Genomic DNA, 16,192 nt, shown 5'->3' on the forward strand with positions numbered 1-16,192 from the left:
TCTACCGGTTTATTTATGATTATATGCATTTTAACAGAAACAATATTTTTAATAATGATAATACGTTTTTGCACAGGTTTTAAATTAAAAACTTTTAAAATACGCTTTTTTTACCGTTAAATATTCAGATAATCAAATAAAAAAAAACGATCAGATGTCATACGTAAATATATTTTTATAATCTGGAAATATAATACATTACATTTGGTATTTATACAAACATGGTGATTTAAATGTCATTTTATTTTTAAACCTAAATTCATGGCGTTCTCTCCAGATCTCGCGTTAATACGTAAGCCACGTCCCCACGCCAGCAGTGTGATTTTTCAAAACGGTCCAATGGGAAAGTGCTTTTGCTCGAACGGACCAATCACATTCTCCATAGCGCGTTTTTAAAGGTCTGTTTCATACTTCCACCTTCACTCACAATCCTTTGGTCAGAAGCGGTAAGTTCCTTCTTTTTTGAAGTTGAAGTATAATGTATATAGTTTTAGTATTAGTAAAATATCTGATTTCTGAAGTGTGAACTGTCAACTTTTGTTGCTCTTTTCACGAAAGTGTTTATTTATTTTAGGTTGCGATATACTGTTTAATCAAACCTCGTTAAAATGTCTGCTGCAAACGAGAACACTGCACGACTGACTCAGTTCAAAAACAAAGGAAAAGATGTGACCGTAAGTAACAAACATGCTCATACAACAAAAAAATGCTGATATCAATTGTTTTCCTTCAAATGTGCCACGATTATGTTTCATATAAATGCCATCTACATTGAAATATTAGGAGCTGAGGCGTCGAAGGATCGAAGTCAATGTTGAACTTCGTAAAGCAAAGAAAGACGAGCAGATTTTGAAAAGGAGAAACGTGAGCAGCCTACCGGATGAGGCCACCTCTCCCCTTCAAGAGAAAAGCCAGAACTGTCAGGTATGTAGATGATCGATATCACTGCATTATTAATTTTTAGGTATTACACATTATAAGATCTTTGTTCTGTGCAATCAGGCTCAGCACTGGACTGTGGAGGAGATTGTAAATGGTGTGAACAGTAATATCTTGGAGACTCAAGTCCAGGCCACCCAAGCTGCCAGGTAATGCTTAAAAGATGGCTTTTACATGCATAGAAATATGCATTTATATCAAATGCTTTTCATTTTATAATTTGTGCTATTGAAATGCAGGAAGTTGCTGTCAAGAGAGAGGCATCCACCTATTGACCGTATCATCAGTGCTGGTCTGATTCCCAAGTTCGTGAGCTTCTTGGGTCTGGTAGACTCTCCTCCTATACAGTTTGAGGCAGCCTGGGCTCTGACTAACATTGCGTCTGGAACGTCTGACCAGACCAGCGCTGTGGTTCAGGGAGGGGCTGTCCCAGCATTCATCAGCCTCATTTCATCACCACATGCTCATATTAGCGAGCAGGCAGTGTGGGCCCTTGGAAACATTGCTGGTGGGTGGACAATAGCATTTCATTTCAATGATATTGATTGATTTGTTAACTTGTTGTATGAGGTTGAATGTTTTTTTTTTTGCCCTTTTTGTGTTTATAGGTGACGGCTCTGCATACAGAGATAAAGTCATTAAGCATGGTGCGATTGCCCCTCTATTAGCTCTGTTGGCTGTTCCTGACTTCTCTGTATTTCCTGTAAGTTTATTGTAAAGAGTAGGTTTTTTTTAATATATATATATATATATATATATATATATATATATATATATATATATAATTAAAAACAGATTTTTAAAGTGATCCTCAACTAGGTGGTCATAATTCAAAAATGAGCAACATGAATACTAAATTCAAATATTTGATTATATTGAATATTGAATATTTATTTTTATAATATAATTAATATAATATGAAAATTAGTTTTATTTATTTAAAGGGTTAGTTCACCCAAAAATGTGACTAATGTTATTAATTACTCACCCTCATGTCGTTCTACACCCGTAAGACCTTTGTTCATCTTTAGAACACAAATAAGATATTGTTGATTAACTCGGATGGCTCAGTGGGGCCTCTATTGAGAGCAAAGCCAATTTGTAAATCTCAAGGTCCATAAAGGTACTAAAAACATTTGAATCAGTTCATGTGAGTTCAGTGGTTCAATATTAATATTCTAAAGTGACAAGATTACTTTTTGTGCACCAAAAAAAACTAAATGATGACTTTTCAACAATGTATTATAAAATAATATGCATGTGCACAAAGTATTCTCATCGCTTTTTAATATTAAAGTTGAACCACTGTAGCCGCATGAACTGTTTTAAATGTGTTTTTAGTACCTCTATGGACCTTATTTTACAATGGCATTGCTCCCTATCCGATGGCTCAGTGAGGCCTCCATTTAATCAAAAATCTTAATTTGTGTTCTGAAGATGAACGAAGGTCTTACGGGTGTAGAACAACATGAGGGTGAGTAATGACATTATTTTCATTTTTGGCTGAACTGACCCTTTAAAATTTTGAATGTGAAATGATTTGAGAACCACAAAGGTTAATAAGGTAAAATATTATCATGTGTTTATTCTCCCATTGTGTTTTTGGTTTTAACGCTATTGGGTTTAAACTGCTATCTAAAATGTAGTGAGCATACTTTACCAGTAGGTGGCATCGGAGCTTTAATATTTTGGCTTGACCAACCAGTCTGTCGTCTTCTGCAGTCTGGTTACCTGAGGAACGTCACCTGGACCCTGTCAAACCTGTGCCGCAATAAGAACCCTGCACCTCCTCTAGAGGCCGTGAAACAGATACTGCCAACACTTATCCGCCTTCTGCATCATGATGATAAAGAGGTGCTGGCGGACACCTGCTGGGCCATCTCATACCTGACTGATGGGCCCAATGAGAGGATTGAGGTGGTGGTGCAGACTGGTGTGGTCCCTCAACTGGTGAAGCTGTTGGGATCAGGGGAACTTTCCATCGTGGTAAGTTGATGGAAAGTCGTGCTCTCGTACAGGGAAGCTATAGGAAAGTTTATGTATGTCATTTTCTTTCTTTTCTTTTTTCTTCCCACAGACCCCTTCACTGCGCTCAATCGGTAACATTGTCACTGGCACAGATGAACAGACCCAGGCGGTGATCAATGCTGGTGCTCTTTCCATGTTCCCCGCTCTGTTGCGCCACCACAAGAACAACATTCAAAAGGAGGCTTCCTGGACTTTGTCCAACATCACGGCTGGCAGGGAATATCAGATTCAGGAGGTCATCAATGCTGGCATTGTACCTTACCTGGTAGAAGTTCTCAGACGGGTATGTTGCCACAGTATAAGATCACAATATATGACTTGTCCATGAAGTTGTTCTTTAACTATTTCTCTCATACTTTCTGCAGGGTGACTACAAGACCCAGAAGGAGGCTGTATGGGCAGTGACCAACTACACCAGCGGAGGCACTGTAGAGCAAGTGGTTTACCTTGTTCAGGCCAATATACTAGAGCCCTTGTTGAACCTGCTCTCCACTAAGGACAGCAAAACTATTCTTGTCATCTTGGATGCGATCTCCAATATCTTTTTGGTACGATTTCTTTAAAGTCGGCATGAACTGAGAACTCACCCTATTTTCTAAATGCATATAGATCTTTTGAAGAAAAATATTACAAGGTCAAAATTGAGAAAGGGGGAAAATATAAATATATAATATATATATATATATATATAATACACATACCCCCCCCCTCTCAATATTTTATTGTTCAAGTGGGGTTTTTTTTTTTTTTTTGTGCGCACGCTCTGAGATGGAGAGGATTTTTTTTTTATATATATATAATTATATAATTATAGAATATGGACCATTTCTATCTGGTGCTCCGATCAGGTTTTGTTTTTTTGGGCCAATTACTGATCACTGGAAACAGTATTGGCTAATACTAATCACTGAAATAATGCTGTTCTTTGCAATGCTTTTCAAGTATCAAAAAATGAAGGGATGAAAATTGGTATTGACATGTTTCTTTGTGTATTTGACCATGTAGGTGCAAACCTGAAGCTCACAGTTCTGTTACTGTTCCTCTCCAACTCGTGCGCACAGAAAGCCGTTTGAACAGTAACATATTCATGGCTTAATGCTGTTTTAATAACACTTTAAAAATATTATCAAGCACATCCTGCAGTTTAGCAACAGTAGACTGTATTTTACAACCATCACTGATCTAGATGATTTGGACATTAACTTTTGGCTTTTAGGGAGGAATGAATGTGTACCACTGTGAAGAAAAGAAATGCACTAAAATCACACAGCCTTAGTTTTTACTGCCATTGCAATGTCTCTGCTCTCCACAAAGATATTGTAAACTTATTGCCCTTTTCAGACACCTGGTAGACTTGCCAGAAAAGTAAATGTAGTGAATCAATTTTAGTTGCGCATAGAAAAATTGTCTTGGGAGTTTTGCGTCGTTTGATCAGCATTTGGAGTCCACCGATCAAACTATATAGATCCATCAGAGCACCCGTGTTTGTTTGTTTTTACGAGCACAATTATATGCAGCCCTGCAAAGTATACTTCACTTTCACGCGAGTGTACGCAGGCGTTCGACGCGTGCAGTTTTGAGCAATCTCTTGCCATGAGTTGCGACCCATGTAAATATATTTGTATTCTTTCTTGCTAGAGTTGTACAAACGAGGGTACTTTCTAACCTCTTCGCACAGTCTCTTGTCTATATAGGCCTCCGTTGCAGGCCACAGCGACATGTGTTTCGGACTGTTTTGTTTATGCCCCCAGGGCACAGCTGCCACCTTGTGGATAAACTAATTACTGCAAAAATTTAATTGTGACTTTAAATCAAGGATTTTAATTAAATGTTCATATTTAGGGTCACTTTTTTTTTTTATTTGACTCTATCTTTTTTTTTTTTTTTTTTTTTTTAAGGCTGGTGAGAAGATTGGTGAGGTCGATAAGCTATCTCTGATGATTGAGGAATGTGGTGGCCTGGACAAAATCGAAGCTTTGCAGTCGCATGAAAATGAAATGGTCTACAAGGCTTCCCTCAACCTTATTGAAAAGTACTTCTCTGGAGAGGTTGGTTGAATGTTAAAATCTTTAGTGATGTATTAAACATTGTGTAGCTTTGATCAAAGGGTTAGTTCACCCAAAAATGAGTCATTTATTACTCACCCTCATGCCGTTCCACACCCGTAAGTCCTTCAATCATCTTCAATACAAATTAAGATATTTTTGTTGAAATCCGATGGCTCAGTGAGGCCTGTATAGGGAGCAATGACATTTCCTCTCTCAAGATCCATTAATGTACTAAAAACATATTTAAATCAGTTCATGTGAGTACAGTGGTTCAATATTAATATTATAAAGCCACAAGAATATTTTTGGTAAGCCAAAAAAACAAAATAACGACTTGTATAGTGATGGCCGATTTCAAAACACTGCTTCAGGAAGCATCGGAGCGTTATGAATCAGTGTATTGAATCTGCTGTTCGGAGCGCCAAAGTCACGTGATTTCAGCCGTCCGATCTGAATCATGGTTCAATACACCGATTCATTGTGCTCAATCTTCCTCCCAATGGAGGCCTCACTGAGCCATCGGATTTCAACTAAAATATCTTAATTTGTGTTAGGAAGATGAAGGTCTTACAGGTGTAGAACGGCATGAGGGCGAGTAATAAATGACAATTTTTGGGTGAACTAACCCTTTAACAATTTGCTTGGTTATGTTAATTTGCAAAAATAAGCATCTCATCCTTTAAGTGTTTGAAAGTGGTGCATCTAGCCGTTCTTAAACGTTATGTTTCCATCTTGCAGGAGGAAGAGGACGAATGTGTCGCCCCCGAGGCTACAACCGATGGCTATGCGTTCCAGATCAATGAGAACCAAAGCACTTTCAACTTCTGAATATCTGATCTGTGTTTGTTTTGTATGTGATTGTTCCAGTCATTTCTGCACACCACTTGTCTTGTTCATGTTATTCTATGTGAGGACATTATGCTCAAAGTTGTACATATGAATCTGTTTCAATTTTACTTGTTGTAAATAAATGTAAAAGAACAAAAGTGTTTGTTTTGTGTGTGGGTGTCTCATATTTATCCAAGTATTAAATATAAGTAATGGTGGGGAAAGAGTGATTCCGTATGTGAAATATATAAGTATGGATTACAGAGCTCTATGAATAACAAGTAGGTCTGATGTCACTGTTTGGGCGGTTTTAGTGGCTCAGCAGATGCCAGACACCTAACAAACCACATTTCCTCAATTCAGCCGCCTGTAGCGATACAACTTTTCCCTCAAGGTCTCACTGGAATGGCAGCAGAGCCCGAGTGCGGTTCGTTCGTGGAAAATGCGGAGAACTTCAGGAGGTCTCTGTAAGCGGGTCTTTTTAGGGAACGTAACGTTAGTGGATTTACTTTCGCAGAGGGTAGAAATACGAGCAGCCCGTTAAAGCCGCCTCGCGAGTGTGTATATGTATGTAGACATGGCAGGGCTGTGCACATCCGGGCCACAGGACCGTGACTCCATTATTTTCTGTTCACTGTGAAACTGGCGTTGAGAAGAACCAAAAAGCAACTCTATACAACATTCGACTCGTTTTCAGTAATAGTCATCCTGGATAAGCGACAAGGACATGTCTAATCAAGGAGTTAGAAGAAATGGCCCCGTCAAGTTGCGTTTAACAGGTAAGGAATTTGCGACATCGTACAGTTTCATCTGAAACTGGCTAGCTGGCTAACAGCTACTGCTGTAAGTCATTGTGGTGTTCAGACTTTACATGAGGACTTCCATTTAAATGCACTCTAGTGTGTTTAATTGTCAAAATAAAAATGATTTTTTTTGCTTTATGGTGAATATATGACCGAAACCGGCGTTTTTTTGCAACGTTGCGTTCTTTAACGGGCTGGACAACGTCGTAATGGAGCCTCAATGGAGCGCGAACGCAACAATTATATTTCGTATGCGTTCATTGTTTACGTTCTCCAAGTTGCGTTGCGAGTATCTTTAATGTGCTTTTTAAAGCGCATGCATGGATCTAGGGCTTTTAATAATGACTTGGCAATTGGTTCCACGAACGATATGGCTTATTGATGAATTCAGTGAAATAATTAACAAAACATTCAAAGCGTATTTTTATGTAGTAAGTTGTGCCAAATCCAAGATGTGGGTTTAAGAAATCATGTTGCAAGTGTTTAGTCTTATTGTATTTGAAATGTTTGCACCATGTGGCACTGACAAACTATTTGACCAATTACTAATAACCATTTACTTTTAGCAGGGATTAAACATTTTGAACCTGTAGTATCGATTTTACACAAGAAATGTCAATAGTAGAGCCCTTCCATCAAGATACGATATTACTGCAAACATTTTGCGTATTGCAATAAAACATATTGCGATTTGTTACCCTTTTTCAAATGCATATGTCCCTGTAGGAAATATATGGACATAGTTGTTTTTATTATAAAAAGTTCTGTCTGTTCATTTCACATCTTCATATCAATCTCCTTCATCCCTTCCTTTTTCAATATTTTCCTGCTCGGTATTTTAGATGCATATTTTGATAGAAATTACAGTTTGCTCATTTCAATGTATGAAAACTCAATTCAGTGTATTTGTTTTTACAAAACATTGTTTTGAGCAGTTTTACAAAGAACAACCTTACACCTTAATGAACACTGGAAACTCTTAAGCTCCATTTCACATGTATGAAATATTATAATTTTTTTATTGTGGTTTTAGGAAAATACATTTGCCATTCAAAGCATACAACTTGGACGCTAGCTAGCTTTTGCTGTTGTGAAAAAGCCTACACAAGAACGCAAAACAGTTTGAATAAAAAACAAAAAAAGAATAGCTGGCATCTGGCTTGCCGTGCAGACGTGGTGTGACGGCATTTGCATGAAGAATTAACACATTTATTTAGACGAGCAGTCCATGCAAGAACGTGCTTCCTTTGCAAAGTTCCTAACCCTAACCCTAACCCTGACTGATAGTTGGTTAGACCAATATTTTGCATCGATATTAATATTGTAACTTAATCAGTTATCAGTTTCTTAAAGGTGCAGTAAGCAATTTTTGAGAAACGTTGTTGAAAGTGGCTCGGACTAGCACAACACTCATGTAGCCAATCAGCAGTAGGGGGCGTGTCCACTCATGACGGGGGGGGAGGAGAGAGAGTGAGCAAGAGGGAGATTTGAAGAGTGTAGAAAGAGAGATGGCTGAGAGACATTACAAAATATCAGAGGAAGATCACTGGAAAAAGAAGGGTTCTGATCAGGCAAGTGCTTTAGGACCTGCGTTAAAAATAGAAAAGCTTTCTAGCGCTGGAGAGAACTAAGCGAAAGTCCTGAAAAAGGACGCCAAGGTTGCACTGTTTCTGCTCCATACGTGAGTAACATTGGTTTTGCAATGTTTAACAGAACCAAGATATGCTGCTGTAGTAATTTTAACTCTCTGAACAGGACAGTTTTGGGTGTCGTTGTTTGTCTGGAGCTGGTGTGCTGCTAGCGACGAACAATAAACTCTTGGTTGTATACACTCTTGTGTACTATATGTTCATTGTTTGTTCTTACTTGTTGTTCGTTCGTCATCTTCAATTTGTTTTTCGCAAAGCATTTTTCTTCGCTTCAGCTATGATAAGGAGAAATCCAATCTTGCATCGCTTGTTTCTGGATTTTGGGGGTGGAGCAATGAAGGGAGGGGTGTGGTTGATTTCAAATATCAACAGTGTTTCTCAGAAATCGCTTACTGCACCTTTAATATAGATCTACTGTTAAAAAGCAACATTTTTGTTCCAAATTTCTGCTTAGAGCTTTGTCCACTTTGTATCCTGAGCTATTGAAGACTTTTTTTTTGTCAAAAATTGTAATTGTTTATTTTTTTATTATTAAAATATCCATAATTCTTATGCTTTTATTGTTGTGCTTTAATTTATCATTGTTAAAAAAGTAAAACAGTTAAAATTCGTTCAACATATTGTCTATTCGAAACTTAAATCTAGAGGAAATTTGTTTGTCTTGTCAGCTGATCGATAATTTGTAAAAGCTATGATTGTTTACAATATCAGAACTGCAGGTTTCACTTAGGAAAATTAAAATATTAGAGATGTATTAAATATTTAACAACTATTACGATTGTTTGTTTGTTTTTTGCATACCCAATGAGATCATTTTTAATTATTGTTTTATTTATATTTTTGCCATTAATAAATAGCTTAATCATTTGACTACAACAGTAAAGACATAAAAAACATGATGAATATTTTAATAATGAGTGCCTATATGTTTATTTGGCCTACGTTTAAAATGTTACTTCTCACGTCTGAATAAATGGTTGTTACATAAAAAGAAGGGTGATTTATTCAAACAGTAAGTAAGTTGTGTTTCCTGTGAGCACTGCTGTTTCCTGTTGAACTCTCGGTTGTTGATGCGTGGTTTTCTTTAAAGACCCACCAAATGGCAACGAGACCAGATGTTGAAGAGCCAAAAATGTGAATATCAGTGAAAAATATTGGACAGCCTGATTATCAGTCTGTCTCTATAAAAGTTTCTGTTCATGACCTCCGGGAATGCGTTCCACAATGAAGCATACTGTGCAGTGAAATCAACCTCCAAGTATGCAGCAGGATGTTGTAGTATTCATCATGACCCAGTGGTGTGGTTGTGGGAGGAAGCAGCAGTCTGTGAGACTTGAAGATTCGTCTGTGGAGCTCTGGAGATGTCTGGCTCTCGCATATAGAAAGAGCTCATTTTCCTCCCTGGTTGCTGTTGCACCCTTAAATGAGCTATTTTCACTGCACTGTGGGTTGGAATGAGGATAACATTTTTACAATGACTGACCTGCTGTCATCTCGCAGCTTCCTACTGGTTCCAAGTGCTTCACTATATAGGAGATTAACCTAGTTGTACCACAGTGCAACTCATTTTTCAGGAATCAGGACGCCCTCTTTGGTTGAAAGCGTTTTAATGTCTCTCTTGATGTGCTTCATTATGAAGACAACTTCACTGTGGCTGCTGTACATGCATACAGATTTTTCAGTGCAAGCCATTTCAGTGGCAAGGGCATTAAAGGCTGTGCATTAAAGTGATTTTACCATGGTTTGCTTCAAGAACACCTCTTAACTGAGGCAAAATCACTGAAGGGCATATCTTCTCTTGGCTAATGGACCCTTTATGGTCACAGAATGTTTGCACAGTTATTAATGTTGTAAATCTAGCAAAGTGTTTTATGTTTTCATTTTTATTTATAACACAAAACTAGTTAACACTGCTGTGTGAGCGTTTGCAAATTTGACAATCGCTCACTATTTTATCAACAAAAAAAAAAAAATCTTTGACTCCTGGAGCAAATAGGAATGCAAAAATTATATTTGTAGTATCCGTTCATCACTATTAAAGTTTACTCAACAATGATGACTTCTGCTTTTGAGAACCCCAGAAATGTGAAAAAGGGTCCATATTCCATATGGCTTTAATGGATTATTATTGCCTGACTATTTTGATGATTTGTTCAAATTGTGATCACGACTTTGTACAATTCAGTCATTATGCTTCATCAAACGGTAGGGATGCCCCGCTAATAGTCGACGAGAAGCAGCTTAGTCGACCAAATTTAAATTAGTTGGTTAGTCGCAGAAAGAAAAAAAAACTCTAAAGTTTTTTTAGGTCCATGTATAATGTTAGGCAAGAAATACAAATGTTCGCCTATCATTCATCGACTTCATGTAAGTAGTAGCCTAACGTTAGCCACTTTACATGGCTGCTCGCTCAAACGTTCACCTAGATAACCTGTGCGCAATTATTAGGCACATATTCAAGTGTTTTCGCGAAGTGTGGAATCTAAATTAATTAGTAAAGTGGTGCTGTATGTTTAACTTAACATGTATTTGTCTCTATAGACGCATCCACTATACTGTGCAGATGAGAGTCAGTGTCGTGAACTTTATCTTTGCAGCCGACATTGCCTCAGAAAACATACATTTATCAATGTGTCTTCTTTTGTCTTTTTTTCTTTTGTCTTCTTGCTGTTTTTTCCAAACACATTCGTTATCACTATTTTTGCTGATGCGCTACGGCAAGCTTTATATGTGTACTTGAGCGCTTAAAGGGATAGTTCACCCAAAATGAAAATTCTGTCATTAATTACTCATCCTCATGTCGTTCCACACCCATAAGACCTTCTTTCATCTTCAGAACACAAATTAGGATATTTTTAATGAAATCTGAGAGATTTCAGCGATACAATTTAGCTGTTTTTTGTTTACTGAATCATGTTGAATGTGATGAAGATCTCATGCTTTCAGTGCCTATCTTTGTCTTATTATCGCTCTAATAGATGACAACATACAATCCTCTTGGTCACAATTATTTAGTTGGAGTGGTTTTGATACAAACAGCTAAACAAACACGAGTGGACGTTGAGGCAGATGACAGCGGCCATGTTTGATGTGCCTCCAGGATCAGCGCTCCGGCAAATTCCAAGTCTTTCCACTCGTTGCGAGTAGCCAAATTAAATATTTAAGCACACACAGTGTCTGATGGAATGAGCTAGAGAGGAGAGGACAGTTAGAGCTGTAGTCTTATGTTTAATGAAGCAGACTACTGTTCAACGTTGGTTTCTGATGTTAATAAGCTAATATCATTACTTGGTTATTAATACACGTGCAAGGATCAAGTATACCATTATCAAGTAAGACTCTAGCAGGATCTAATGGCATTGCAGGTCTTTGTAGACCCAGGATGATTTGTGGTGGTGAGTGGCATTCATGGAATGCAAAATCACTACGGAAATCGAAAGGACTCCCCTTACCCTTTAAAGAAAATGTCTTGTGTGGATTCAGATTCATCAACAACCTACGTCTGCAATCTTGTTTTTTTAGGCCTGGCCTGTTTTTACTGCCCGTCCCTTAGGAGTAACCATGATGGTAGCCCAGGATTGCAATCTCAGGATCTCTTCTTTAGTGTACTTGCAGTTAAACTTGCAACATTTCCATTTGTGTAGTAGTTTGACATTTAGCTACTAACAACATGGATGAATCTCACAAAACCTGTCTAGATCAAGTCAATATTTCATCCCAAAATCAAATGAAATAGGAATTGTATTGTGCTTAAAGGAAATAAAGCCTGTTTTTAGAGCTATTACGATTATTAGCATTTTTTACCTATTAAATCAAATTACTCTAATGTAAAATAATTAGGGATTGGTGGTTTGGTCCTGAAGTATTAGTCATTTTGATCTTTTTTTTTTTTTTTTTTGGCCTATTAAGTGTATAAAGGGTGGCTTTCAAATATAATGGTAAATGGCTGTTATTGCTAATTTTCTACTCAAAAACTGCTAAAAATTTCCATTTAATAGCTTTATCTGTAGTGGTATTAATATTTGTGTGATATTGTCAATGATAGTACTTGGTATCAAATCAAAAGGAAAGTAAGTGGTGTCACCCATCCCTAAAAACAATTGTCATTATGCAATGCATATTACATCAATGTATTATTAAAATGATCATACACAATTGAGAATAAGTCTGGATGAATTATAGTAATGAGGGGAACATGTTCAATCATCATTAAAATATTTTACAATGTAAAATGGTCTCATGAATAGGCTTAATTTTCTTTATGCGAAATGTGATTTCTTTTTTTTCTTTTGATTGTGAAAAGTCTTAAAAAAAAGACTTAAAACAGATGCAGTAGGAAAGGACTTATAACAAGGATGGAAAGTTGTCACATCCATAGAGCTGAAGAATCCGTATGCAATTCCCTTGTGTTATCCATCACGTCTCTCATACATTCGATGTGACTAACTTTGCCATCATTTTTTCTGCCAGGGAAATGCCCTTCATCTCACAGTGAGAATCGTTGTCATGCAGAGGTTTGCTGTGTGACTCACCGTGTGGTTTGGCATCTCCTCGTTCTTTTCCTCTCTGTTTTTTCTTTATTCCCTTTTTCAATCATATATCACAATTACAGTTGTCTAGACATGCTTTAGCGTAACATAAATAGGATCCTTGTATTTTTATTCTCAGGCTGCACAGAAAGATTATACATTTAAAATAAAATGTAGAATCTATTTTCTTTCATAATACTCATTCCTTATCATGTTGTGCATGTTATTTCAAAGACATAATATTTGGCTTCGGATTCTTTCATTAAAATGTAATAACTTGCTCCACCTCTGAAACAACTTTTCTTGTTGGCTGACATCATCAAGCCCTCTTATCTTTCAAGTCCAGAACCATTTTTTTAAATTATTATTATTCATTGAATATCCTGTGTCTCTCAGAAATGTCACATTGCTGAAGTAAAATAGGTGATGTTGACTGTATGCATGCAATGCAGTCTAAGTCCAGCATGAAATTTCTCATCCATAGCTGGGGTTCGGACATTGACTTAATTACAGAAAATTCAGAGTAAAGTGTTTATTAGTTAGCATCAGACGTAATGTGATGTAATAGTTAATGGAATGCCATTTCGGCCATGTGGGTCTCCAGACGGAACGGCTGGTAAAAACACCATGTTTAGCTGCATATGTCTGTCGACTCGGCTGCCAAATTTCCGAATTGCATTCTAGCAGAGAGTTTAAAGGGCAGGAGGGGAAAAAAACAACAAATCGAAAGCAGGCGAAAAGAAAGTGCAATAATTGCACACCATTTGTAAGCGTTTTTCTTCTCCAACTGAGAGCCTTCAAATGATTGAAATTGTTCCACCAATTAATAGACTGAGACTGGATTTCCTGTTGGTTCAGCTGCTCTGCTGGAAGGCAAAGGCCGAGACGGTTGTGCTTACAAGCCACTGCATCTGAACTGTAACGGCCAGATAAGCAGGACAGCTGCGACAGAAATGCAGACGCAGGCTGTTTAAATAAGAAACCCAACTGCACTGACTGCTGCACTGTGCAATAGTTCAGACCAGGTGTGAAGATGTTAGAAGCGTTTAGGTGTTTTTCACGTCCCAGAGCAATAATGCTGTCTGTTTTTCTTTTTCTTTTTTAAACCTTGATTGACCAGATTGGACTGGGGGAAATGTGATCCAGGATCAGAAACTGGCTTGTGGTCCTATGCCAGCTGAGACAAGTCTGCGTATGACTTCCACCGCATGTCTGGCTGAAAATGAAAACATTTGGCTAGACATTCCTCATTAGCGCCCTTTAATTCTGTAGATCAAGAACAGCTTTCAAGAAATTTCACATGGTTTTGTGGTCAGGCATACCTGACCACCTGTGCATAGGGACTATAAAATACACATGGGATAGCTTTTTTATGGGATGTTCTTTGTGTTATAGGCTATAGGCTTCAGTTTCTTTTAATGTTTCTCTTTTTGCTGTATTTCCCTGGTTGTTCTTGTCAATAATAGAGGAGACTAGTCCAGCTTTTGGAGAAAGAACCACTTTATTGTTTCAATATGGTTTATTCATTATTTTATGTTTTTGCAAGTTTTTCACACCTGGATTTGGGGATCCTCTGCCATTCCTCCTTGCAGATCCTCTCCAGTTCTGTCAGGTTGGATGGTAAATGTTGGTGGACAGCCATTTTTGGTCTCTCCAGAGATGCTCAATTGGATTTAAGTCAGGGCTCTGGCTGGGCCATTCAAGAACAGTCACGGAGTTGTTGTGAAGCCACTCCTTCGTTATTTTAGCTGTGTGCTTAGGGTCATTGTCCTGTTGGAAGGTAAACCTTCGGCCCAGTCTGAGGTCCTGAGCACTCTGGAGAAGGTTTTCGTCGAGGATATCCCTGTACTTGGCCGCATTCATCTTTCCCTCGATTGCAACCAGTCGTCCTGTCCATGCAGCTGAAAAACACCCCCACAGCATGATGCTGCCACCACCATGCTTCACTGTTGGGACTGTATTGGACAGGTGATGAGCAGTGCCTGGTTTTCTCCACACATACCACTTAGAATTAAGGCCAAAAAGTTCTATCTTGGTCTCATCAGACCAGAGAATCTTATTTCTCACCATCTTGGAGTCCTTCAGGCAGGCTTTCATGTGTCTTGCACTGAAGAGAGGCTTCCGTCGGGCCACTCTGCCATAAAGCCCCGACTGGTGGAGGGCTGCAGTGATGGTTGACTTTCTACAACTTTCTCCCATCTCCCGACTGCATCTCTGGAGCTCAGCCACAGTGATCTTTGGGTTCTTCTTTACCTCTCTCACCAAGGCTCTTCTCCCCCGATAGCTCAGTTTGGCTGGACGGCCAGCTCTAGGAAGGGTTCTGGTCATCCCAAACGTCTTCCATTTAAGGATTATGGAGGCCACTGTGCTCTTAGGAACCTTAAGTGCAGCAGAATTTTTTTGTAACCTTGGCCAGATCTGTGCCTTGCCACAATTCTGTCTCTGAGCTCTTCAGGCGGTTCCTTTGACCTCATGATTCTCATTTGCTCTGACATGCACTGTGAGCTGTAAGGTCTTATATAGACAGGTGTGTGGCTTTCCTAATCAAATCCAATCAGTATAATCAAACACAGCTGGACTCAAATGAAGGTGTAGAACCATCTCAAGGATGATCAGAAGAAATGGACAGCACCTGAGTTAAATATATGAGTGTCATACTCATAGCAAAGGGTCTGAATACTTAGGACCATGTGATATTTTTTTAATAAATCTGCAAAAATGTCAACAATTCTGTGTTTTTCTGTCAATATGGGGTGCTGTGTGTACATTAATGAGGAAAAAAAAAGAACTTAAATGATTTTAGCAAATGGCTGCAATATAACAAAAAGTGAAAAATTTAAGGGGGTCTGAATACTTTCCGTACCCACTGTACTTCAAGAGGAATCGAAGAACAAACTGGTGTGACGCCATTTCAAACAAAATCAGGCCAAAACTAAGTTTGTTTGGTGTTTGTTCAGGAGTTTAAAACAGCTTGCCAAAGTGAACATTTCAGAAAAGTTAGCTCTGGCTAGTAAACACCTTTGAAGTACCATTGGTCCATGGTAATCACGTAATAAGTAGGTTTTGAAGCTCCGCGTTCTTTGACTTTGAAATCTTCTCCAGTTTATTTCTTCTGTTCAGTCCATCGAGGTCAGACATCCATGAGTAAAAACATGAACACTATGGAGAGCTGCTTTATAGTAGAAACTGAAGTTGTAATTCTAATTGAAAAAGACAAATTCCAAAGTTTTTCATGTCCAATACTGTAAAGCTGCTTGCTTTTACACATTTTATTGTATAAAGTGGTATATAAATAAACATGTTGTGACTTTACTGGAATGCCAAATTTCACTCATGAAAACTATGATTTCTAGCCAAGAGTTTCTCTT

The 16,192-nt window shown here is 38.1% G+C and overlaps 2 protein-coding genes across 2 annotated transcripts in view; both read left to right on the forward strand.

Annotated features, from left to right (window-relative positions):
• Nucleotides 1-424: 424 nt before the first annotated feature.
• On the forward strand, nucleotides 425-5,993 carry kpna2 (karyopherin alpha 2 (RAG cohort 1, importin alpha 1)). Its single transcript, XM_067372546.1, has 11 exons — nucleotides 425-446; nucleotides 575-674; nucleotides 784-924; nucleotides 1,003-1,088; nucleotides 1,179-1,447; nucleotides 1,548-1,642; nucleotides 2,662-2,925; nucleotides 3,017-3,250; nucleotides 3,333-3,515; nucleotides 4,866-5,015; nucleotides 5,754-5,993. The coding sequence occupies exons 2-11, from the start codon at nucleotides 609-611 to the stop codon at nucleotides 5,841-5,843; spliced, it is 1,578 nt and encodes a 525-aa protein (XP_067228647.1). The 5' UTR covers nucleotides 425-446; nucleotides 575-608; the 3' UTR covers nucleotides 5,844-5,993.
• A 204-nt stretch (nucleotides 5,994-6,197) lies between these two features.
• smurf2 (SMAD specific E3 ubiquitin protein ligase 2) overlaps nucleotides 6,198-16,192 on the forward strand; it is a 60,339-nt gene continuing 50,344 nt past the window's right edge. The window contains exon 1 of the mRNA XM_067381531.1: nucleotides 6,198-6,622. Coding sequence (XP_067237632.1) covers nucleotides 6,571-6,622 — 52 coding nt within the window. The 5' untranslated portion in view covers nucleotides 6,198-6,570. The remainder of the gene's footprint in view (nucleotides 6,623-16,192) is intronic.

This window comes from Chanodichthys erythropterus, chromosome 3 (genome assembly GCF_024489055.1).
Source record: "Chanodichthys erythropterus isolate Z2021 chromosome 3, ASM2448905v1, whole genome shotgun sequence".
NCBI classification, from domain to species: Eukaryota; Metazoa; Chordata; class Actinopteri; order Cypriniformes; family Xenocyprididae; genus Chanodichthys; species Chanodichthys erythropterus.